Below are 24,712 nucleotides of genomic sequence, written 5' to 3' on the forward strand. Positions count from 1 at the left end.
ATTCTTTCTAACCGCTGCATCTAAGTCCACTGTACAGATATGTACGGGCTAATTTCCTCACTTATCTATACATGGACATTTAGGTTGTTTTCCAATTAGTAGAGTATTTTTTTTTTTATGACATAACATCTGGGATTTTTAAAAAAATCTTTATTTATTTTTGAGAGAGAGAGAGAGAGACAGCGCCTGCACAAGTGGGAAAGGGGCAGTGAGAGAGAAGGAGACAGATGATCCAAAGCAGGCTCTGCACTGATAGCGGAAAGCCTGATGCGGGGCTTGAATTCACGAACCACGAGATCACGACCTGAGCCGAAGTTGGACGCTTAACTGACTGAGCCACAGAGGTGCCCCTAGAGTATTTTTTTTAAATAACAATTTTATTGAGACATATCACGTACCATAAAATTCACCATTTTAACGTGTACAATTAGTGGTTTTTAGTGTACAACCATCACCACTATCTGATTCCAGAACATTCTAATCACTCTCAAAAGAAACCCAGTACCCACTAGCAATCACTACCATGCCTCCTCTCCTCAGCTTCCAGCAACCACTAATTTACTTTTCTCTCTCTGTGGATTTGTCTGTTCCTGACATTTCATATAATGGAATCATACAATACATGACCTTTTTGTTTGGCTTCTTTCCTTCACATATCCTTTTCAAGGTTCATCCATGTGGTAGCATGAGTCAGTACTTCTTTCCTTTTTTTTTTTTTTTTGTGATGAATAATATCCCATTGTATGTATGTATGTATGAAATTTGTTTATCCATTTTTCAGTTGACAGACATTCGGTTTCTTTCCACTTTTGGGCTATTACGAACAATGTTTCCGTAAACATTTGTGTACAGATTTCTGGATGAGCATATGTTTTCTTTTTTAGTTTTTTTAATGTTTATTTGTGAGCGACAGTGCGCGGGGGCGCTCACACACAGGTGCGCAAGCAGGGGAGGGGCAGAGAGAGAGGGGGACAGAGGATCTTAAGTGGACTTTGTGCTGAGAGCAGAGGCCAATGCAGGGCTCGAACTCACGGACTGTGAGATCATGACCTAAGTCCAAGTTGGATGCTTAATGGACTGAGCCACCCAGGGGCCCTGAGCATATGTTTTCTATTCTCTTCGGTATATATACCAGGAGTGGGATTGCCAGGTCATAAGGCAGCTTTATGCTTCACTTGGTAAGGACCTGCCAAACTGTTTCCCAAAGTTGCTGCATCATTTTACCTTGCCACAGATATATACATTTAAACAGGAAAGAATATGTACATGGGACAAATGGATGTGTTGATTAACTTGAGACTTCATCGGCCATGTGTGCAGCAAGCTGAGAAACATACTAACTCAGTGCTGTCTGGTAGAAGTTTCTGTAGTGATGAAAATGTTCCAAATCTGCGCTGTCCAATGTAGCAACCAGCAGACACATGTGGCTACGGATGTGCTCAAGGAACCGAATTTGTAGTTTTATTTAATTTTAACAAATTTAAATTTGATTTGCCCCAGGTGGCCAGTGGCTCCTGTGTTGGTCACCAGAGTACCTATCCATTTCTGTCTGGAAAAGCTCATAGTTCCCAAAATGGTTGCGTTAAAGATATGTGGAAAGTGATGTGCCTTCTGGTCAGCAAACTAGTTCCTGTCACAGAATTACGAAGGATAAAATCGGAGACTATGATCCCTTAAATTAGAACCACACCACATTGAAATTCAGGTAACTCCCAACTTTTTCAGGGACATGTTTGGGAAATTGGCACTTCATGTACCTCCTTTATGCTTTCGGCTCACTCAGTTTAAAGAACTGGCTTTATTGCTTTGTTTCTTACTACAAGAGGAATATATATCACCGTAGAGAAGCATGAGGGGAAAATGAAAATGACCACAAGCAACTACCATTACTATCTTGGTGTGTGTGTGTGTGTGTGTGTGTGTGTGTCTATATACAGAGGTTGTTTTTATTTCAACTTTGGGGACAAAAGGAGAAGTGATACTGGAACCAACATTCCTCCTCACAGTTCCTGAGTTCACTTACTGAGTTCTGACTGTGTGCCAGGCACATGCTTGGTGAGTCAAAGTCTCCTGGGACATCAAACACCCATTCCAGCCCAGCTTGACCAGGTTCCGAGGGGGGAAGTTAGGGCAGAGAGAGCCCAGGAAAGGAGTAGCCTCTGCCTGGAAGCAGTGGAAGTCTGCAAAGGGGAAGTGACGTTTGAGCCGGACAGTTGAATTGGAAGAATTTATGACACAGAGAAGAGGGTGAGGGGTGTTGCAGGCCGAGGGAACAGCATGTGCGAAGGTATAAAGTAAGCTAGGCGTGTTCAGGGAAAGGGGACTGCTCCTGTGTGGTTGGAGGGGTAGTAGCATGAGTCACGTGTGGTTTATCTGCTTTAGTGTCATTTAATTCTCCTATTCACCTCACGAGGTAAGTAAAATGGCATTCCCATTTTATAGGCAGAAAGTGGAGAGACCAGGTAATTTGCTAGTGAGGCACAGAGCTGGAATTCTGGTTTGTTGAGCACAAAGCTCAGTCTTGAGAAATGAGGTAGGTTGGAGCCCAATTGTGGACAGACTTTTCTGTCGAAGTTACCTTGCGGGTAGCTCAGCAGCATCCTGGCATGACTGAGTGTGCATTTTAGGGAGAGCATTGGGGCTGCGACGCAAAGACAGTTTGGGAGAGAGCGCCACCCACACTATAAGCATGTCAGCAGTTGACCTGGGATTGAACCCCTCTCAACACACACACACACACACACCCCGCTTTAGTGATAGCAGCCTCTGAGAATCCAGCACTTTTGTTTCCCTCTTCTTTCCCCAATGAAAATCTGTACCAGCAGCCCAAGTTCTGTGTCTATTCCAGACCATGGTGGAAGAGGACTGGGGTGGGGGGCACAAAGGACATTGTTCCTTGCTGGGGAACCTTGAACAAATCACTTCCCAGTTTCCTCTTCTGTAAAATGAAATTGTTGGAATTTCTGTGTTTAAATGCCCTTTCCATCTTTAAAATTGTCTGGCTCCTAAAAGCAGTGGGACCTATTAAGGGATTTCACTGTGGCCACACACCATGATTTTTGGAGAACTGATAGTCAGAGACTGGCTGCCCCCAGATTTTAGAGCCTCTTACCATTTCCTGAATGAGGCCAGAGATCTGGCTTTCTAGGCATCACTAAAGATATAACAGAATCTTCTTTTGTTTGCAGGCTAGGCCAATGGAAGCAAATAACCTAATTAGGACCTCACAAGCAGCTTGCCCAGTTAAAGCTAATTTAATTAGGATCTTATTAGTTGTTATAACTACTTTTTAATGAAGCTTTATTACATTCAACTACCCAGATCCCAAGCAATTGTATTAAATGTTGGCAAATGACCCATTAGTCTTTGATTTCATTTCTTTTTTACATGGTTCCCACCTATCCTGATATTCAGATGCCTGTGGTTGATTTTTTTTTTTCTTCAAAGCCAGGTGTTAACTCGAAGGCATATTTCCCTTCTGATATCAAATTTCCCATTTCTCTGGGATTTCCTGCTCACTGGAGTTGTATGGGAGTGATATGAAGGATGGGAAAAGGCTCCCCGCTGGGCTTCCATATTCCCTAATATTTCCACCATTAATCACTTCCAAACTGCACAATTTCGAAGACTAAGGGCCCCTGGTTGAGATGTCAATGGTATTGTGGAGACAAACACAGAAAACCATTATTATTATGAATTAACATCTTAGTGAAGATTAGCTCATAATATTAGCTAATTGGCCAATAAATGGGACTCAAGAAAATCAATCCTGGGAGTGAGCAGTTTTGATAGTTGTTGGTCCGTAGAGCAGGAGGGGGAGAAAACCAAGAATTAATTAGTTTCTACCATGCACCAGGCACTAGGCTAGATATTTCCACATTTGTTATCCCCTTTAATCCTTTTAACAACCTTGATATTAATGCATTATTATCACTGATTTACAGATGAGAAAGGGGAGCACAGAGAGGTTCAGTCAGTGTCAAAGTTACACAGCTAGTAAGAGGGAGAGTGGGGATTTGAAGTCTTAGGACGTCAGGCAAAGGCTAGGAGACAGTTGCAGTGTGGGGAGTCTTGGCCACTAGGGCGCAGTATCAGGACACTGGGGATTAAATTAAGTTGGGTAGGGGGAGGGTGGAGAGGGTGGGAAGGTGGTGCACGTATCACCTGTGAGCAGGTAAACCGCAGGACAGGTGACTGAGGGGCACTAAAAAAAAACTTGGCAGGGCTCAACGTTTGGCCCTGGTGGGGCTGATGTGTTTGTGTTCTGTCTCTCTTCGACATCAGTGGGCAGTGTGCTGGCATCATTAAGAGCATGGGACTGGCATCAGGCAGACACACAGAGTCCGGTTCCAGCCCTTTTCTGTAGGTATGAACCTGGGCAAGCTGTTTACACTCTCTTGGCCGTGATTTTCTCATCTGGAAAAAGGGATACCGGTATCTTCCTCATATTCTTGTTGCGAAAGTTACAGGCTGTGTGTCAAGCGTCCAGCCCAAGGAAAGTGCCAGTAAGTAGCAGCTCCTCCACTCCTTGAACTGATGAGCTGTGTGAATACAGTGGGAGGGCCGCAGGCAAAAGGAAATGGATCCACAGGGAAGGGGGGCATCCAGTCTTACGAGGCTTGTGGTTCTTAAACCTGAGTATGAACCAGAATCATCCACAGGGCTCGGGAGACCCCCATCTCACCTACCTGGGCTGCAACCCTAGTCTCTGATTTAGTAGGTGTGGGGTGGGGTCCAAGAAATGTCATCTCTAACAAGTTCCTGGACAATGCTGGTGCTGCTGGCTGGGGGCCACATTTGGAAACCCACTGGATAAGGTCACTTATAACTGGTGCTCTCTGACCAACACAGACAGTTGCCCCGATCCCTGGGATGGCTACAGGCATAATACTCTGAGTCCTCCAGAGTCTGAGGTGAAGCAGAGAAGCAGAGCTCTTGCCCATTTTTCACTCTGCTTCTGTGGTTTTTTGAGCCTTTGGGAACCAGTCCTTGTAAATAGGGGCCAAAAATGTTTGCTTAATTATGATGCCTTATTTATTGTTTGCCATGCCAATCTCTGGCCCTGCTTAGGTTGAAGGGATATTTGTGGTTTAAATGAACCAATTTTGTGGCTGAATGTGCTGATAACAATTTGTTCTTCACAGAGAGCAAGGAGGGGTTAGGCTCTAAGTAACAACTTCTAATCTATTAGCCTGAAAATTTACATTTTTTAAGGAGCTTATCACTGGCTTAATAGGATAGATGTTCTCAGACATGCAGGAACAATAGCACTTGTCTTCTATCATTCTTTTCACCAAGAAGGGGCAACCCACTATACCAGTGAGACAAGGTATGTGAAAGTGTCCAGCATAATGTCTTTTTTTTTTTTCCTGGCCTAATGTCTTATAAATAAAAAATTACGATTTGTTGTGCTTGTTAACAAATGTTTTTTGAGCCCTTATAAAATAGCGACAGCATGCTTTACATTAGGGTTTCTCCACTTTGGCAGTATTGACATCCTGGGCCAGAGAGTTCTCTGTCCTGTGCATTATAGGGTGTTTAGCTGTATCCCTGGCCTCTCCCACTAGATGCCAGTAGCACACTCCAGTTGTGACAGTCAAAAATGTCTTCTGACATTGCCAAATGTCCCATGGGGGGGGTGGGGAGGTGGTGGTGAGGGGAATCATGCTTGGTAAAGAACAATTGCTTTAAAATTTTTTTTTAATGTTTATTTTTATTTTTGAGACAGAGGGAAACAGAGTGCGAGTGGGGGAGGGGCAGAGAGAGGTAGACACAGAATCCGAAGCAGGCTCTAGGCTCCGAGCTCTAGGCTCTTAAGCCCCGATGCGGGGCTTAAACCCATGAACCGTGAGATCGTGACCTGAGCCGAAGTCGGACACTTAACCGACTGAGCCACCCAGGCGCCCCAAGAACAATTGCTTTAAATGAATAATCTTATTTCATCCTCACAAGGACCCAGCAAAGGACCTGTTATTTGTCCCATTTTAGAGTGGAAAGGAGGAGCAGAGAGGTCGAGCAATTTGCCAAAGACCACACAGCTAGTAAAGGAGCAGGAACAGAATTTGAAATCAGGAGTGACATAATCCAGAGCCCCAGTCTGAAAACTTTTCTTGCTTCTGAGAGTATACATTTAAAAAAGTGTAGGGGAGAGAGTCTATTTAATCCTATACATGTATCCTGGAAGATCTCTGAGAACGAGAGAGGTGAACATGAAGAGGAGTGGGGCTTTTAATTTTTAATGTTTATTTATTTTTGAGAAAGAGAGAGACAGAGAGTAAGCAGGGAGGGGCAGAGAGAGAGGGAAAACGCAGAATGTGAAGCAGGTTCCAGGCTCTGAGTTGTCAGCACAGAGCCTGACTCAGGGCTCGAACTCAAGAACCGCGAGATCATGAACTGAACCGAAGTCGGATGCTTAACCAACTGAGCCTCCCAGGCGCCACAAGAAGTGCGGCTTCTAGATGTATTTGTAACATTTTATTTCTTAAAAGAAGAAAAAAAGATATGTAGCAAATTCAGCAATATGTTAACTTTTGTTAAATCTGGGTGGAGGAGTACAAAAGATTATTTTTTGTACTTTTCGGAATGATGGAGATATCTCATAATTAAATATCAAAACAATTTTAAAAACAGTGAAACATGAGTAGAAATGTAAATGTCTTCTAATATTTTCTGACCACCTGACCATCACACTTGGCACTCTATTTACTTAGTTGTTTACTCCTTTCCTCTTAACAGAGGGATCACCCAACCTTTTAACGTGAAGGAACCGATCCTGTTTTTGTTTTCTCTTAAGGCATACTAGCTCCTTCGTAGAATTAGTCATAATCATGATAAGAACAACAGGAACTTATTAAATATCTCCTCCAAAGTGGAGAGTGTATTAGAGGCTTCACATACATTAGTAGCTGATGTTTATGAAATATTTACCAGTGTTTGGCACTTAGCTGAGTCCTTTCATCCTTTCTTATTTATTCCTCACTTACAATCCTATGAGCAGATGATTTCAGTCACATTTTACAGATGAATTCATTGAGGCTTGGAGAAATGAGCTGTGGAGCCAGGACTCCAGACCTGTATTTGTTTGATTTCAATGTCTCTGTTCTTTCTAGCACTACAAGCTGCCACTCAAACGGAGTCACGAAGGGCTACAAGGCTGTCCCAGAGAAGGGAAGGTGCCAGGCCTCTGCACTTTCTGAGAATCACTGGTTGGTCCCAGACACCTGGCTTCACCTTTCCTTGATCTCCGGCCCTGTGGCAGTAGGTCAAAGTTCGCCCCATCCCTGCCCTGTCCTAGATGCTGGTTCCAACACCTCTAGATTTAGTACAGTCTTAAAATAACCCTGCCTCTCCTTCCAGATCAGCAGTTCAAGGTCAGCACTAAATTTCACCCCTGGCTGACCAGGGCCCATTGACTGACTTGCGAAAAGCCTCCCTTCCCGGCAGAATCTGCTCCACAGGCCATCTCCTTACTTCTTGAGCAGCGCTCAATTCAATTTCCAATTTGTGAGGCTGGCATCTTCCAGAGCCAATTTGAATTTTGCAACTAAAATGTGGCGCATTTGCCATACTCTGGTCTAAATGTAGACTGTCTACTGCATTCTCTGGACTTGCACACGCCCCCATGGTGGAGTGGGGCAAGTCTGGGTGCCCAGAGGAATCCTTCCTTATTAACTCATCCTCCAATTACCTCAAACTCTAGTGTTTTCCTGGAGCCAGGTGGTGGTGGTGGGGGGGGGGCAATATTTTCTTTTATATTGTTATGGATTTAAATCAGGAGCCCCAGAGCCTCGAACCACTGATGTGGATAGTGGTGGGCCTGGCAGCCTTGTGAAAGATCAAATCCGTTTACACACTGTGGGTGACTGCTTTTTGTTCTCAGATTCTGGGTAAAATACACACATTCCAAGGCCACTGCCTGTTCTGGCTCCACTGATGGATGGGGTGTTGCATTCCAAGAGGGCAGCTTGCTAGCCCTGAACTTGGGAAGCTGACACCAAATTCATTGGAAGGATTTGAAGCTTTTAAGCCATTTTATCACCTCTGAGCGGAAGCTGATTTGTCATGCAGATGCCTGAAACTTCTCCACTGGCAATGAGAACTTATCAGTATAAAATGCAGTTTCTTCAGCTGTGCTGAAACACACTTAGTGGGAGTGCAAATTGCCACACCCTTCCTAGAGGGTAATACATGACTGAGGCCTTTCATCTGAATTTACCTTTTGATCTAGCCATTCAAAGTGGGCTTTATTATAAGGAAATCCTTAAGGCAGGTGCAAAAAGATCTTAAAGGAAAAATGTGGATAGCATATTTGTTATGGCTGAAAACTCAAAACAAATGTACATCAAGAGAAGATGGGTTATTCTACACACACAAAAAGTTGCTTAGCCTCATTCCCCCAGTGTCCCCTATCCAGGTGGCAAAGATCAGAAAGTTTGATAACACACTATTGGCAAATATGTGGGCACTCTCAAATACCAGTTATGGAAATGCAAATTGGTACAAGCTCTACGGAGGATGGCTCGGCAATATTTATAAAAATTTGAAATTTACTCCAAATAGTCCACTTCCAGGAGTTTATCTTACAGATGATATAGAAAATGATGAAGTGTGTACAAGAATATTTACTATAGCGTTGTTTGTGATATCAAAAATTTTGAAACAACCTACATGTCCTTCGGTAGAGGACTACTTACTAGAAGAAAAAAAGTACAATGGAATACTATGCAGTTATTAAAAAGAATGAGGTTATTGTATTTATATTGAAGTGGGAAGATCTCTAAGGTACATTATTTAGTGAAAAAAATCAAAGTGCCAAATAATGTTTTTAGTATGTGATTTCCATTAAAAAGAACATACAAATATATTTTGCTATGCAGGAAATTGACAATAGCTGCCTCCAGGGATGGGTAGTGGATGGTTGTGGGCCAGAGAGGTGAGAGGGACATACTTTTCACTCCACACCTTCTGAATGTGATACCTTGTGCGTGTCTCACCTACTTACATAAATGAGTTGTCATAAGTGGATTGATTAAGTACATGATGGTACCGCCCATTATGAAATGAAATGCAGCTTTAAAAAATGTGACAAATAAATTAAAAAAATGAAAAGATTCAGATTTATTGAAATGGAAAGAAGTCAACACTTGATGCTTAGTGATTAAAATACTAGGTGATCAAATCTGTGTGTACACACACACACACACACACTCATACGGAAAATTCTGGAAAGTTTTATAGGAAAAATATTAAAACATGATATAGAGAGAAGGATTATGGGCGACTTTTCCTTTCTTTTTTATATCTTGCTGTTGTGTCTAAATTATTTTTTGCTATGAAGAGTGATACATTCTCACTTTGAAAAAAATACAAAACCAAAAATCAACAAGCAACTTGACAACATGTTTTTGAACTGTGGAACTAGGCATGTCTGTATCCAACAAAGAAAGGGGACAAGTAATTTTTAAGTGTTCTAGAGCTGTGATCACATAATAGGATGGATACACACACACAAACACACACACACACACACATGCATATATGTATATATGTTTATCAAGAAAAAATATAGTAAGTATATGTAAACTAAAATTGGATTAAAAATGACAAAGAACATTTTTTTCCTTTTGGACATTGATACTTTTTCTCTTAAAATCATAAAAAATTAAATAGCCCCATGGTAACTCTTGAAACTCAATTTCTATTCTATCACACTTTCTTAATCACAAATAGAATATTTCCTCATTGTAACATGTGAAATAATACAGAGGTATATAAAAGAATTAATAATCCACTCTTCCTCCCTTCATTCTGCCCCTGGAGGTGACTAGATTAATGGCTTTTAAAAATGGGATTACAAGTTAATTCTATGAGTTAGTTTTTTTAATTTAAATGTCATGAATAACTCTCCTAAATAATAGATTCGTAGACATAGATCTAACCTATTTGTTTTAATAACACTGTACATTTTATTATATTTAAAATTCCTTATTTGTGTAAAATTGAACATAATCAGGCTAAACCTAAAATACCACACATTCCTTGCCCCAATGATTCCATTTCTATGAATTTATCCCAAATATGTGGGCACAGACATATATGCAATAATATTCATTGCAACAGTGTTTGTCGTAGTAAAAGGCCAAAAATAACCTAAATGTCAATCACTGGGGGAACTGGTAAGTAAAATAGGATGTGCCCTTAAATGGGTTACTATGCAGCCATGAAAGGAAAGCAGTAACTCTAAACACTGACATGCCCAGGACACCCTGTTGAGTACAGATCATAACCTTCCTTATCTCAGAATTTTTACAAAATGATAGCATTTGTAAAAGTAAACCGGGTAGAAACACATATCCCACACACACATACACTCAAATTTATGCACACACACACGGACACAAATGTATGCTTATAAATAAATAGAATATTTCTGGAAGCACACACAACCTGGGGTAATAGTGTTTGCTTCTGGGAAAACGACTGAGGGTCCAGGATAAAGTCAGACCTGGGTCTGGCGAGGGCAGAAGAGTTTTGTTCATTGCTTTTTTTTTTTTCTTCTTTCTAATTTAAATGTTTATGTGTTATTTTTCAGTAAAGAAATTAGCTAATAAAAAGTTGCTGCAAGTAGTTATGCAAAATAGTTATAAAGCATGATGGCATAGTCCGTGTGCATTTAAATTGATACAGAAAAATGTCTACAGAGCCTAACATCCTGAAGTACATCTTTATAATATTGTGTAGCAGAGTTCTTATTCTGAGGTTAAGGGGGTGTCTGTGAACTTGGATGGGAAGAGTCACTTTTTAAATTTTTTTAAACTAACCTTTGGCTGAAAGTTAACACTTCCTTCAGTAGGAATGTGGGCAGCAAACCATAGGAGAATTAGCAGGATTTGTCACCAATAGAAATCAGATTTGTGATATCATATTACATTTTTTGCAGATACCGTGAACCACTTGTCACTACTTCAGAATTATAGTAGTTATTTATTTGACTTGCTGCTGGAGCTCGTTTATTTAATATGTTAATAAAGAAGAACATTTTTTACTCCATCATAAATTTGTTTGTTTTCAGCACTATAATAACTATTTCAACATAATTGGTTTTCTTTGCATTCCTGTCTCTTATTTATGTGTCTATGGTGAGAAGGGGCTTCGCCAGATTGCCAAAAGGGGCCCAGAGAGCAAGAAAGTCCAAGAACCATTGTGTTAAGGTAACTTCTGAAGGGCTTCGGACAAGGAGTCACAAATGGAGACTGCAAGGGTGTACTTGGGAGCAGGGAAAGGGGCCCTACCACTTTCTCTTGATGCCAGGGGGCAATTTATGGCCTGAATATATAAATCGGAGATGTAATTTTTTTGTTGTTGTGCTTCCAGTTGGTGGAACTTCCTTCCCCCCACCAGCTGCCTCCCTGGAACTCTGCCCGGCTGTGCTGGTAGTGTGAGCCCTGGGGCCCATGCCTGTGAATGACAGTAAGCCCGGCTTGCCCTTGGTCCCATTTTAACCTCCTTCTGGGGCATAGCCAGGGTGCTGAGCTCAGCCTGTAAGCAATGCACGTCAGCCTGGCAAGAAACTCTATCTTAAAGAAGAATTTCAAAAATCATGTGAAGCCAGCCCCAAATGCATCCCAGCTTCAGGGGAGCAAGGTGCTGTGAGCAGATACCCCTGGAAAAAGTTAAATGGGGCTCTGTGAGGAATGGTCCCCTTGGGTGTACTAGAACATTCTGTTTCTGAACATTTTGGCCCGAACTGTTCATTGGTGAAACCTTTATAGCACAATTTGTGTGCTCACCCCAGAAGGGCGCTTGAGTGTTCAAGTAGGGCTCAGATGGGCTGTTGGTGGGTGTGGTCAGACGTCCTGCTGACACAGGCCTGCCAGTGAGGACTGTACCTTGGGCTGACCCACGCTCTGTCACACCAGGAGTGGGGGTGATGGATAGAGTGAAGATGCCCCTCCCTCTTAGGAATTCCAGTCTTAGGAGTCCTTCAGACACAGCTCACTTTCCCCCCCTGCCCCTCAAATCTTATCATTTCAGCCTACCCCTTCTCTTGTCTCTGCATTCCGGAAATGTGCGTCCTTCAGATCCCATCATTTGTCTTGCGTGAGATGGATCCATTCCTTCATTTGCTAAGTATTTAGGGTCAGTCAGCCATGGTTCCAGACCCCACCTCCGTCACTAGTGTATGTCAGCCAGATGAAGATTCAAAAATTGCAAATCAACCTTTACAGTAACTCCTGTTTCCCCACAAAAAACACACATGAGAATTTGTGTCTTTCCTCCTTAAATTGTGGCTCACTGCACTGTCATTATGCATCTTTCTCCAGATGGCTGAGGCTGTGGGTGCCGAGTCTCTCTTGTCCCCACCTCAGGCTCCTCAGTGACCAGGAGGCAAGCGCACTCTTCCTCTGGAACTTCACAGAGGGAAGTACTTTCATCATTCAAATCGAGACACTTTGAGAATAAGAGGGGGTTATGATAATAATAACAACCACCATCATGGTTTGGTAACAGACATAATGGGGATGGGGACGTCTGGTCATTCCATTATAGAGCAATGCTGCATTACACGTCAAGCAGTCCCAGTGAGTCTTTAGAGCATTGGCAGACTTGTGACATCTCCACTTTTTTGGGAAGTAATTTGCTATTCCAGAAATCACAGTAGTCTTCATGGCGTGCATCAGAATGTCGTGGGCCTCACATTTATTTGTAGGGCCCTGTGTGCGTGTGTGTATGTGTGTGTGTACATACGCATGTATGTGTGTTTTTTTTTAATGTTTATTTTTTATTTATATTTGAGAGAGACAGAGAGAGAGAGACAGAGCACAAGCAGGGGAGGGGCAGAGAGACAGAGACAGAATCCGAAGCAGGTTCCAAGTTCCGAGCTGCGAGCTGCCAGCAGAGTCCGACACGGGGCTCGAACTCACCAGCAGTGAGATCATGACCTGAGTTGAAGTTGGATGCTTAACCGATGGAACCACTCAGGTGCCCCTGTATGTGTTTTAATTTAGAATTACAGATGGAGGTGAGAGCAGCATTCATTTCACATCACCTCAGGCCTCTCTAAGGTCTTACTCTGGCCCTGCTATAAAGTCACCAGAATCGTCTCCTCCTCCCCTGCTTCTGCGGGGACTGATGCTGACCATATCTCTCCAAGAAGTGAGAGGAACATGACAAGGGCTAGTAAGGTGAAGGGAATTGGGGGCCGATTGGCAATAGGTCTCTCCCCGAGGTGGGTGGAGTAATAACCTTTTAATAAAGGATGAAGATACTGTCCAATTTTCAAGCTCCTGTCTGTGTCCACTCTAGCCTTCACATATCCAATCTTTCCCCATTGACCCCAGCACCAGGCCCATATTGGTATTTTGGTTTTACAAGAGCAGTCACTACAATCTCCTTTCAATGTGCCTGTAATAGTTTCTAGGAATGAGATAAGTCACTTAACCCCTTTAGGCCCATTTCCTTATGTATAAAATGGGCAAAACCCTAATACTGGTCTGACGGGAAAATGGTGGATCAAGTCTAGAAAGCACTGTGTGAATCATGGCTGCAATCGCTATTTTATTTTATTTTATTTTATTTTATTTTATTTTATTTTATTTTATTTTATTTTATTTTTAAAATTTTAATGTTTATTTTGATTTTTGAGACAGAAAGAGACAGAGCATGAGTAGGGGTAGGGCAGAGAGAGAGAGGGAGACACAGAATCTGAAGCAGGCTCCAGGCTCCAAGCTGTCAGCACAGAGCCCGAAGTGGGGCTCGAACCCACAGACCATGAGATCATGACCTGAGCCAAAGCCGGACGCCCAACCAACTGAGCCACCCAGGTGCCCCTGCAATCGCTATTTTACAGAGTCTACTAGGTACCTGTCTTTAGGTATGGAGGATGAGATGCGTCAGACCTGGACCCTGTCCTCCAGGGGTTTGTAGCCTGATAGCACTGCCAAAGATGTGCACATCAGTGCTGATCCCCATGGACAGATGTGGCAGGCATCATAAACGAGGGAGGGAGGGAGGGAGAGATCACTGCCAGGAAAGGCATGGGGACCAAGAAAGATTCTGTGAGAGGTGTCCACAGAACTAGGGTTTGGGTGGGCAGGATTTGGATATTCAGAGGGTATGGGAAGAGCATTTCTAGTAGAGGGAAACAGTCTGAGCAAATGCACAGGAGGAGGAAGACGCAAGGTGTTTTTGGGAAATGACAACTAATTCTTTTTATAAAAAAATTTTTTTATGTTTTATTTATTTTTGAGAGAGAGAGAGAGAGAGCAGGGAAGGGCAGAGAGAGGGAGTCATAGCATCCAAAGCAGACTCCAGGCTCTGAGCTGTCAGCACAGAGCCCGATGCGGGGCTTGAACTCACAGACCGCAAGATCATGACCTGAGCCGAAGTCGGACGCTTAGCTGACTGAGCCTGGGAAATGGCAACTAATTCTATCTGAGTTATAGGACTCTCCTAATTCTCCTGCTAAACTCATAGTGCTGCTATCTACTCATTCACTTAGCTTTGTGAGCACCTGTGTTAGGCGGAGAGGAAAGATGTGGTCACTGCTTACTCTTGTGTACAGTTTGTAGAGGAGAGAGAAGTCGATCAGTCACCAGGTTGCTAGGGACAGCCATGCCTGCGGTGCTTGGGGTGGATGAACAGCACTTGCTTAGCCTCAGGGGTCCTCTCTTTATGGGACTCTTCAAGGCCCTGGGAGACACCCCAGGAATTTTCCTTATATTGTACGATTTTGTAAAGTTTTCAAAAGTAAGATCTATTAACTGCGATTGATTAGGACTGCTGTCTGTTTCCGCTTTCACTTCCCTCTATCATATTTCCCCTTGCACGGGGAGGCCATGGAGTATAGGGGCCATGAGAATTTTGGGGAGCTACTAAGCAACCCATTCATTTGGGTTGAATGTATATAGTGAATAAATATATGTGGCTTGCAGACTTTTTTTTCTGGATAGCTTGGTCATCACTAGCCACTTACTGCAAGGTGGAAAAACAGCTCCTAGAAATACTCTCTTGTTCACGATGCTGACTCACCTGGATATGTGACATCAAGAGGTAGGGCCAGAGTCTGAGCCATGATATGAGAAGTCCTACAGTGTGGGACCTCATGTATGTGGGTGGCAGAGGCGAATCACGTTCTGAAATATATCCAAGCCAGAAACTAAACTATGAAAGAAAATCTTCCAAATTTTGTTTTCCCCAATTTGATAAAAATCTTAAAAAAGTATGTGAAATTACTGGGCTGTCTGGTGGCTCAGTCAGTTGAGCATCCGACTCTTGATTTTGGCTCAAGTCATGATCTCAGTGTTGTGGGATTGGGTCCTGTGTCAGGCTCCGCACTGAGTCTGGAGCTTGCTTAAGATTCTCTCTTTCTGGGGCAACTGGGTGGCTCAGTCAGTTAAGCGTCTGACTTTGGCTCAGGTCATGAACTCGCATTTCATGAGTTTGACCCCTGTGTCGGGCTCTGTGCTGACAGATCAGAATCTGGAGCCTGCTTCGGATTCTGTGTCTCCCTCTCTCTCTGCCCCTCCCCTGCTCGTGCTCTGTCTCTCTCTCTCAAAAATAAATTAAGATTGAAAAAAAAGATTCTTTCTCTGTCCCTCTTCCCAGCTCGTGCTCTCTCTCTCTCTCTCTCAAAAAAAAAAAAAAAAAAAAAAAGAAAGAAAGAAAAAGTATGTGAAATTACCAGTCATAAGCTGTGAGACTGCACAATGTCTGAAGTACCCATAATAAAAGAGAAATTTTGACATCTTGCTAGGGGAAAGACCCAATTATTTTTAGATTTCTTTACTTTTCTCTCTAGGACACGATGCCTCTCAGTTGCTGAATGATAGGCAGCTACTTGCTTCCTTTCCTCCTTCTCTGAATAGACTTTGGTTTCCCCAACTCCTTTGTGAGGTTCCATAAATCAAAGCTCAGAGCTCCACACTTAGGGTACCCCCGTGATAACTCCTTAGCATTATCTGATTGCCTCCTTGTGAATCCAGGTTCCATCCCTCAGCTGTGTGGCCTGAGGCAAATCACTCAACTTCTCTGGCCTTCAGTTTCCTTATCTGTAAAATGGGGACAAAGCAGTGCTCACTTTGTAAGCCTTTGGAGAGGAGTCCATTAGAGAACGCACAGAAGTACCCCTAGCCCAGTGTAGCTCAGGGAGCGTGGCACATGGCAAGATCCAATAAATGGGATGTATTAGTAGTATTATTATCAGACATGGTCTGGAGCACAGTGACTGTGGAAACATCCTGGAGATATCAGAGAAAGCAATTTCCCAGTGGGCCCAGCTGCCATCAGTTATTTTTATGAGCCACACACACACTCAGGTAAAGGCATTTCCTGCATTACAGACCTGAATAGGCCCAGCTGTGATGGCAATGCAGCTACATGTGCACCTGCTGGCATTTCTGTGGCCTGTTTTGCCCCAGCAGGATTCTGTGCCTCCACAAATGGCCCCCCATCCTGTAGTTACCTGATAAGCATGACCCTTCACACATAATTATTCCCCCCTGCCTGCCCTTCTGCCAGTCCTTTGAATGCCACTGCAAAGGTGAGGCTAACTCATTATCTATCCCCTCCTTCCCTTCTGCCTTCCTTCCCTCCTTTACTGCTTGATTTCTCCCACGAATACGTCTTGTGTCTAACCACCGTGGTATCTTCCGTGATTCCAAGACTTTAGGACCCTCACAGTAAAATTTCAAAAAAATTTTTGGTGGGGACAGACGTAGGGCTGCCAACTTGTTATTTTGCCAAGCAGGTCATTAATCATACACACACACATCATCATCATCATCATCATCATCATCATCACTACTTACTACCATCATTCCATCAAAGAAATGCTATTTCAGTGTCCCAAAATAGAAAGGACATAGTCTTTAGAATAAAAGGACAGTCATTTATTTTGAATACATTTGGAAAAACACAGAATTTTTCTAATTTTTTTCTCATCTTGTCATGAGCCAGTAAAAATTTTATATCCTTCGGCACCAGACCCCAGACAAATGTTCAGGAAGCACTGTAGTAGCAACAGGGATAATATAATAAATGCTTATTGAGTGCCAAATGTGGAGTCTGATAGACTCTACCATTTACTAGCTGTGTGACCTTGGGCAAATTACCAAACCCCTCTGAACTCTTGTTCCCTAACCTATAAACACAGGGATGATGATGCTTGCTCTGCAGAGGGGTTTGTGAGAATTATGAACAACACAGAGCATTCAGTGTTGGGCAGTGTACCCAATACGTTGAAGAGCTGCTTCTACAGTGCTCATTCTCTTCCTCTTCTCCAGGGAGGCTCTAGTTTAAAGAATTCACTTTCCTTCTCATCAGCCTTCTGCCTTTCTCCATGTGGACTAGCCCAAGGGACTGGGCAGGATTGGAGATGCTTCTGACTGCACTGGGGGAAGCATAACCAAATTTTCCTGGCTCTTCACAGGGTGTTCATTCCAGGGGTTCCCAGGCATGGGTTGGGGGGAACTGGTGCTATGGTGGCTGCATAGAAATCACCTGGGAACTTGTTAAAAATTGAAATTCTCTGCCCCATCATGAGAAATTCTGATACAATAGATCTGTGGTGGAGCTCAAGAATCTAGGCTTTCGGAAAGAGCCCCTGTCAGATGTTTCTGATGAATAGCTGGTTAGCTGTTGGTCACAGCTCCCTGCTTTTGGGTTGGGACATTTTGTCTATTCAATACATAAGAGTGTCTGGCAGATCACACCCAGCATGCTGTCCTATGAACCTTGATGAATGGCATCTGAGGAAGATCCTAGGAGGAATCCCCTTGACGGTGTTTTGCTGGCATCTCAACAAATGATAACCTCCATCACCCAGAAACATCAGAGTTATTCTAGACATACTTCTTGTTCTCACTAACCTCCTAAATCACATAACAACCCATCCCCAAGTCCTTGAATCTGTCCATTTCTCTCCACCTTCACTGCCCCCAGCCTGGTCTAAATCACCATCGGCTCTCACTGGGATTGTGGCCTCCTACCTGCCCCACCTCTCATTTGTGCTCCATACGGAGGTCTGAGTCATCTTTTCAAGACATAACTCAGATGGTATCTCTTGTCTGCTTCAAACCCTTCAGTAGTGGCCTTAAGATAAAATCTAAAGTCCTTGATGTGGCCTGAAATCCCTGCGTGGCCTGCCCTCTGCCCACACCTCCAGCCCTGACTTGTACCTGGTCCCCCTACTCTCTAAGCTTGCTACTTCCCCACCACTTCCTGCCTTAGGACTCTTGGACATGCTCTTCCTTCTGCCCGGACCCTCTTCTTCTATCTGCTGCCTGTACTGAGTTAGCTCCTCCACACTTTTCAGGTTCCGCCTAAATGTCACTCAGGGACCCCTGTGATATACTGACTCCTATTATTTACTTCTAATAGCATCTCATCCCTTTACTTTAAGTCACTCGTTGCAATTTGTGTCGTGTTATTTGTGTGCATGTGTTTTTCAAATGGTCTGCGTTCCCCTGTAGAACTAAATTCTATGAGAACATGGAACATAGCTGTTTTGCTCACCACTGTACCTCCAGCACAATATACAGTAGACATCCAATAAATATATACTTATTCAGCAAACGAATGAATGACTAAAGACATAGAGCTAGATTCTCAGATAAAGGGCAAGGTCCCACATTTTCCTCTGGCTGGAGCGATGGACGGTCCAGCGTTGGGAGACCAACATCCTACACTGTGCGGTAGGTACGGAGCAAACCTAGCCCTGAGCTAGGGTGTGGATGCCCTTCCCTAACATTTTCTGGGTGTCTTTTTTGCAGAGGCGAGTGGGGAGTGGAAGAAAGGCAGGGTTTTGTAACAGAAGTATAATACCCAGCTTTTGACATGGCAGCTCTGGAGTTTTGGAGCACATTTGCCATGAGAGCAGATTAGGACTGGGAAGCAAGAAGGCCAGATATCTCCTAGGTGCAGTGGAACAGGTATGTGCCTGTCCTGACAGACCGGGATTCACCCCTTGGCTCTATTGTTTACTTGCTATATGACCTGGGGCAAGAAGGCTAACCTCTCTGAGCTCAGCTCCAGCTCTGAGCTCCTCCCGCCTATTCATCTGTAGAGAGGGAGCAATTACTCTCCCCTGTCAGGGTAGCTGCGCGGATTAATGAGATAATGTCTGTAGAGGGCCTAGCAGAATGTCTGGCATATAGTACATGCTTCATAAAAATAAGATCTCACAAGGTGGTAAACATCCTGCAGGCAGGGGCCATGTAGCACAGAGTAGATGCATTAGGAAGTCTTTATTGATGATTTCATAAATGGTTGAATGTATTTTCCTTTTCCAGAAAGGATTCCCTGCGTGTAAAAATTTCTCCCTCACTTAAACCAATTGCTTTCTTTGTGAGCAACTCAAATCCCTGTGTTTTGAAACCTCAGAGCTGGAGGGTTAGTGTGTATATTTGTGGCGGTGGCCCCGTCCTGAGTCATCTCTGAGACCCTCACCCTCCTCAGTGTTCTTGTGGGAGGCAGGAATTCATCAGCCCCAATTTGAATGAGAGGAGTACAGAAACAAATCAGTGCAGAGAGATTCCTATTTGGTCCCAGTACTATGAGAACACAACTGTTTCTTTGAAATTGACCTTCATTTATTTGGAGGGGAAAGCAGTTAGTTCAATAATGGCTTCCTGGTGCCTTTCAGCATTTTAAAAGACGGAAGAAAGATTTGGAGCGAGGCAAGGTTCCAGTGTTTTCTAAACAACGCACTAAGCCCAGCTACCAGTTGGCTGCCCAGTACTTCCTGCTCGCCTCCCCCCCGCCCCCCAATGTATCCCCACAAGGCAATGCACATCCCTCAGTAGCCCAGCCACTTCTCAAGACCCTGGCCAGGTCTTCCCTAGGTAGGTGGGAGCTAGCCTTCATTATAATGCCTGGGAGCCGAAGATTCCTTGGACATCTTGCACATGGCCTACTGCGTAGAAATGCTACTATATTATATTCCAATTATTTCCTGTCCCTCCAAGGCCCGATTCCAGGGCCTGAATAAAGAGGTCCTTGTCTGGTGGCGTCCATCTCTGCTCCCTAGTAAGGAAAAGCTGGTCCCTGGCCCAAGTTGGCCTGAGGCCACAGGGGAAGGGTGGGGAAGAGGTAGGGAGGGTGTTACAGGTGGGGAGAACTCCACAGGAGATGAGAGACCCAGCCCTGCGGGCAGCCCAGTCCTGCTCCCAAAAATAAAAATAAGTGAGGAAGGAAAACAAATGGGGCCCCTGACCAGGACCCTGCAGAGGGCATGACTATTTTCCCTCCTTCCCAGGAGGGATCCCAACCCTTCTCTCCCACAGAGAAGACAAACACAGCTATGGAAATCTCATGCCATCCAGGCACCTGGAAGTCTGTTGCTAATTGCAAGTTACTCCTACCTGCACTTCTCTGTTTGCCAATGATTGTCTTCCCCTAGATCTGCTTTCTCTCCTTGTGAGTGAAAAGCATTTCATGGAAAATTTCGAATTTGGAACCTTCTTCAGATTCCAAAAGAGTTATTGTTCTACATCATGCTTATTTTGTTTGGGTGTTATTTGAACTCAGGGGAAGTAGAAACCCACATCTTCATGTTGCTGGGATGCTCTTCTTAAATTATTAAAAACATGCTGATAAAGCACCTTTTCTGTTTGAAGCTCTTGAGTACTTTTCAGAGTCCATCCCAACCAAGGCCTGGAGTCCATATTTCTTACCTGCCAAGGGTTGGGCAGCCAGGGGAGAGGAGGTGGGTGAAGTAGCTTAGGGACCGCACACCAGGAGATCTCCGGGAGATAGTGGCAGGGATGTGCAGAAAGGTTTCATGGCAAGGAGAGGAGAAACAAGCTCTGAGGGCAAGCCATGGAATCCAGGGTTAAGGCCTCAGAAGGTCATAAACAGAAAGGGAGGAAAGGTGGGGATAGTGTGAATGACATGAAACCGAGGATGAGTTTGAAGAGCAGGACGCACAGAGAAGTCACATCATCCTGCACCACCACGTGTCTGGGGAAGGGCTAAGCTTTGTCGCGTTTAAACCTTGGTGTCTAGGATGCTGGAGCCTGAAGGGAACTGATTGATCCCCTGGCCAGCGATTCTCAAAGCCTGGTCTGTGGACCGCCTCTTCAGAATCACCTGGTGGGCTGGTTAAACATGAGGATTCCCGAGACCTATCTGATGTACTGAATCAAATTCTCTGTGGGTTATATCTAAGAAGCTGAATGCTTATCAAGTTCCACAGATGATTGTGATCTTTATTAAAGTTTGAGAGCCCTTGATTTAGTCCAACCCTCTTGTTCCCTGAAAGTGAGATCTGAAGCCCAGAGATGTAAAACAAGCCTAGGATAACAGAGCTGATTGATGGCAAAGCTCACATTAGAAATCTATTGCTCTTGAACCCCAGCGCAGTGCTCTTTCCATTTCAGCATGTGGGCAGCCTCTTCACCTATTTGGATCTGTTTCTCTTGCCCCCTAAAGTGAAAGCTTGCACCTTTGATCCATTCCCTGCATCCTGCTGGGGCCTTCTCCTTCCTGAGGATGCTCTGGTCCTGGTCTCTATAGGTTGGGGGGCAGAGGCAGAAAGAAGAAAGAAGGACTCAGTTCTCTTCTGAGCCTTTAGTCACAGGTGTGGGATGGTCAAATGAGTAGAGAAAGAGAAAACACAGCTGTAGCTGAGGGACAACCGGGATCTGTTTGTAGTACTAAGCTGACTTTCACTGAGATTTTGCTGTGCACCAGACACCGTGTTAAGTCCTTTCCATGCATTAGTGCAAACCCCATGGAGCAAATAGTAATTAGCCCTATTTTGCAGATGGAGAAACTGAGGCTTACAGGTGAGTGTTCATTTGCCCAAGGTCACATAGCTAATACATGACCAAATCACTTCCGTGTACAACCATGATCCAAAGCAGTGTGAACTATTACTCACTTTAACCCAACAAACCTGCAAAAGGACCCCAAGACCTTGGGGGAAAAAAAAAAAAAAGCTTCTCTGCAGTGAGATGTGACCACTCCTGGGAGGGGGGTGGGGTGGAGTACAGCTTCAAACGCTTTCCACGTAATGCACTAAAATTATTTCTGAAAGGCATTAACTTGCAAGCCTGCCTTGGAAACGACAACATGGAGAGTAGGTTAAACAGGTTTTTTTCTTCATCTTTGAAAAATGGAAACTCCTAATCTCAATTTGCTTTCTTTCCATTTGCCCCTTTCTCTTAAAAGCAGTGTGCCTTCAGAATTTTAGTTGTTTGAGGGATTATGTTCAGTTCTAACTGAGCCCTGGGTGTGATTGCAGGCGTATATATGGTCGTGGCACGTAGCAGCCGTTACCTCTTCTGATATCATGGCACATGACTTTGCAATGATCACCTCCCTCCATTCATTTTCCGGAGTGTCTCCCAGGGACAGGAGAGGAACCCAAAGCAGGTCAGTGCCTTAGAGAAGGGACAAGTGTTTCCCAAGCCATTGTGGACAGCATGTCACAGTACCTTCCTGTAGATTTACCTCCTAACCAGACCTTGTCTTCTTGGGAAAAAATCAGGAAGCTTTTTGAACAACTTAGACCATTAAACAAAAGAAGATGGACATATTTTTATAGGAGAGGAAGAACTCAGTTTCATCCTAGCAGGATTTGGTGTCTGGTAGCTGAAGGTGAGGGACCACTGTAATTTAAATCTGGGTATTCCATGAATCACCAGAGTTAGAACATTTCTGGGTAAAAACTGAAAACATGTGACCCTCCGGGTGTCTTCCTTCTCTTTCAAATCTCAAGCTTTAGTAACTCAAAGGCTGGATGGGGCCGTGCAGCTGTTAAAAGGCCCTTATTAACTCATAATGAAGGGAGTGCATTGAGGTGATAGCAAGCGGTAAAGGGAGGAGGGGAGAACGCAACCTCTGCAAAGCTCATGGGGAGTGTGGGTCTCTGCAAGAGCCCTGGAAATGCTGAATGAAAACTGCCTTTCTGCGTACGAGCCGCCTGCCTGCTTCCCAAATGCCGCGTCTGCGGTAACTACAAACTATTTTGTATGCTGCATTAGTGACGCTGCCTTAGCCCGCACATCATTACTACTGAGATAACGCTGGTGTGATGTTCAAGTCCAGTGTCCTTTTTAATTATTAAACCGATGCTGTTGAATGAGTCATTCCACATACCAGGTTTTCCTCCTGTGGTTCTATTTCAAGAGACTAGCGCCTTACTTAGTGTGTTCCACTAACACCTGAGTTGGTTCTTAGCCAGCTACCCAATCTGCAAAGCCTTTGCAGAACAAACAGTATTCCCCAGGCTCCAAACACACACAGGCTGCATAAAAAACAAACCCCACGAAAAACTTTACAGTAAGCTCGTCAGTAAACCCCAGATCTGAAAACGCCCTGTTCCCCGTCCGCCAGTCCCCAACTTACCAAGCGGCAGAGCAATGAAGAAGGGTAGCCAGCACAAGATGAACATACCGACCACAATGCCCAAGGTCTTGGCTGCTTTCTTTTCCCTGGAGAACTTAAAAAGTTTGACAGCTATGGAACTCCTGGGGTTGTGGCCCTTGGCCTTGGTACTGCTGAGGGTGTCCTCATGAAAGTTCTTGGAGTGGATCCTCAGGGTCAGCTCCTTGGAGTTGGACATCTCCTTCATGACTCCGGCCTCCAGGTTCTTGGTGGTCCTCTTGGCAACGATGTACACGCGACAGTACATGACCAGAATGACCGCCAGAGGGATGTAGAAGGAGCCCAGGGAGGAGAAGAGGGCATAGAAAGGTTCTTCAGTGACCCCACATTCTTTGTCATCATTGGGCGCGGGCTCCTTCCACCCAAGGAGAGGCCCGATGGAGATGACTGTGGACAAGACCCAGACGCTGAGGAGCGCCAAGATGGCCTTCCTCCGGGTGACCAGCGTGGGGTACTGCAGAGAGTAGCGCACCCCAATGTAGCGATCGATAGAGATGGCGCACAGGCTCAGAATGGAGGCCGTGCAGCACAGGACATCCACGGCGGCCCAGATGTCACAGAAGACCCGTCCCAGCACCCAGTAGCCGAGCACTTCCAGGGCGGCCGAGAAGGGCAGCACGGTGAAACTCAGCAGCAGGTCGGCAATGGCCAGGTTGACGATGAAGTAGTTGGTGGGCGTCCGCAGGTGACGGTTGCAGGCCACCGACAGGATGACCACGATGTTGCCCACGATGGCAAAGAGGATGAAGGCGCCCAGCACCAGGCCCACGGAGATGGCCCTGGTGATGTCCAGCTGGGGCAGTGTGGAGTTGCTCGAGGTCTGGTTGGGGCCAGTGAAGTTGGCATTTTTCAACTCTCCCCAGTGGGCAGGTGCTGATGTGTTGTGGCCGGTGTCCAGATCGGGATTCATTTTAGAGTCGGCCCTCCATAGCCTGGGGTGAGCGGGGCTGGAAGGGCTGCGGCCGAGCTCCTCAGCTGCCCTGCAACTTTGCTTCGCCCGCGGTCTTCTTCCCAGAGGCGCCCTCCCGGCGAGGACTCATCTCCCCCCCGGGCAGCCCAGCCCCGGCGGCGCGTCTCCTGCCTGCACCGAGCCGCCCGCTCGCCCGGCTGTCAGAGGGAGGCGGAGGAGAGAGGGGCCGAGGCGGCAGCTCCAAGTTTAATGGTCCACGTCAGGCGCGCCGGGCCGGCCAGGCGGGGAGCGGCGCGGGAGGGGCGGCGGGCAGGGGGGCGCCCGGCTCGGCTCGGCCCGGCCGGCGGCGGGTGTGCGGGCAGCGGCGCCCAGCGCAGCCAGCGCCGAGGAGGGTCTGCTCGCAACCAGCCGCCT

General features: G+C 45.1%; 1 protein-coding gene across 1 annotated transcript in view; it reads right to left on the reverse strand.

The window, feature by feature from the left end:
• The window catches only part of ADRA1B (adrenoceptor alpha 1B), a 50,563-nt gene extending 26,114 nt beyond the window's left edge, over positions 1-24,449 (reverse strand). The window contains exon 1 of the mRNA XM_030328352.1: positions 23,350-24,449. Coding sequence (XP_030184212.1) covers positions 23,350-24,298 — 949 coding nt within the window. The 5' untranslated portion in view covers positions 24,299-24,449. The remainder of the gene's footprint in view (positions 1-23,349) is intronic.
• Positions 24,450-24,712: the final 263 nt, after the last annotated feature.

Source organism: Lynx canadensis, chromosome A1, assembly GCF_007474595.2.
Source record: "Lynx canadensis isolate LIC74 chromosome A1, mLynCan4.pri.v2, whole genome shotgun sequence".
NCBI classification, from domain to species: Eukaryota; Metazoa; Chordata; class Mammalia; order Carnivora; family Felidae; genus Lynx; species Lynx canadensis.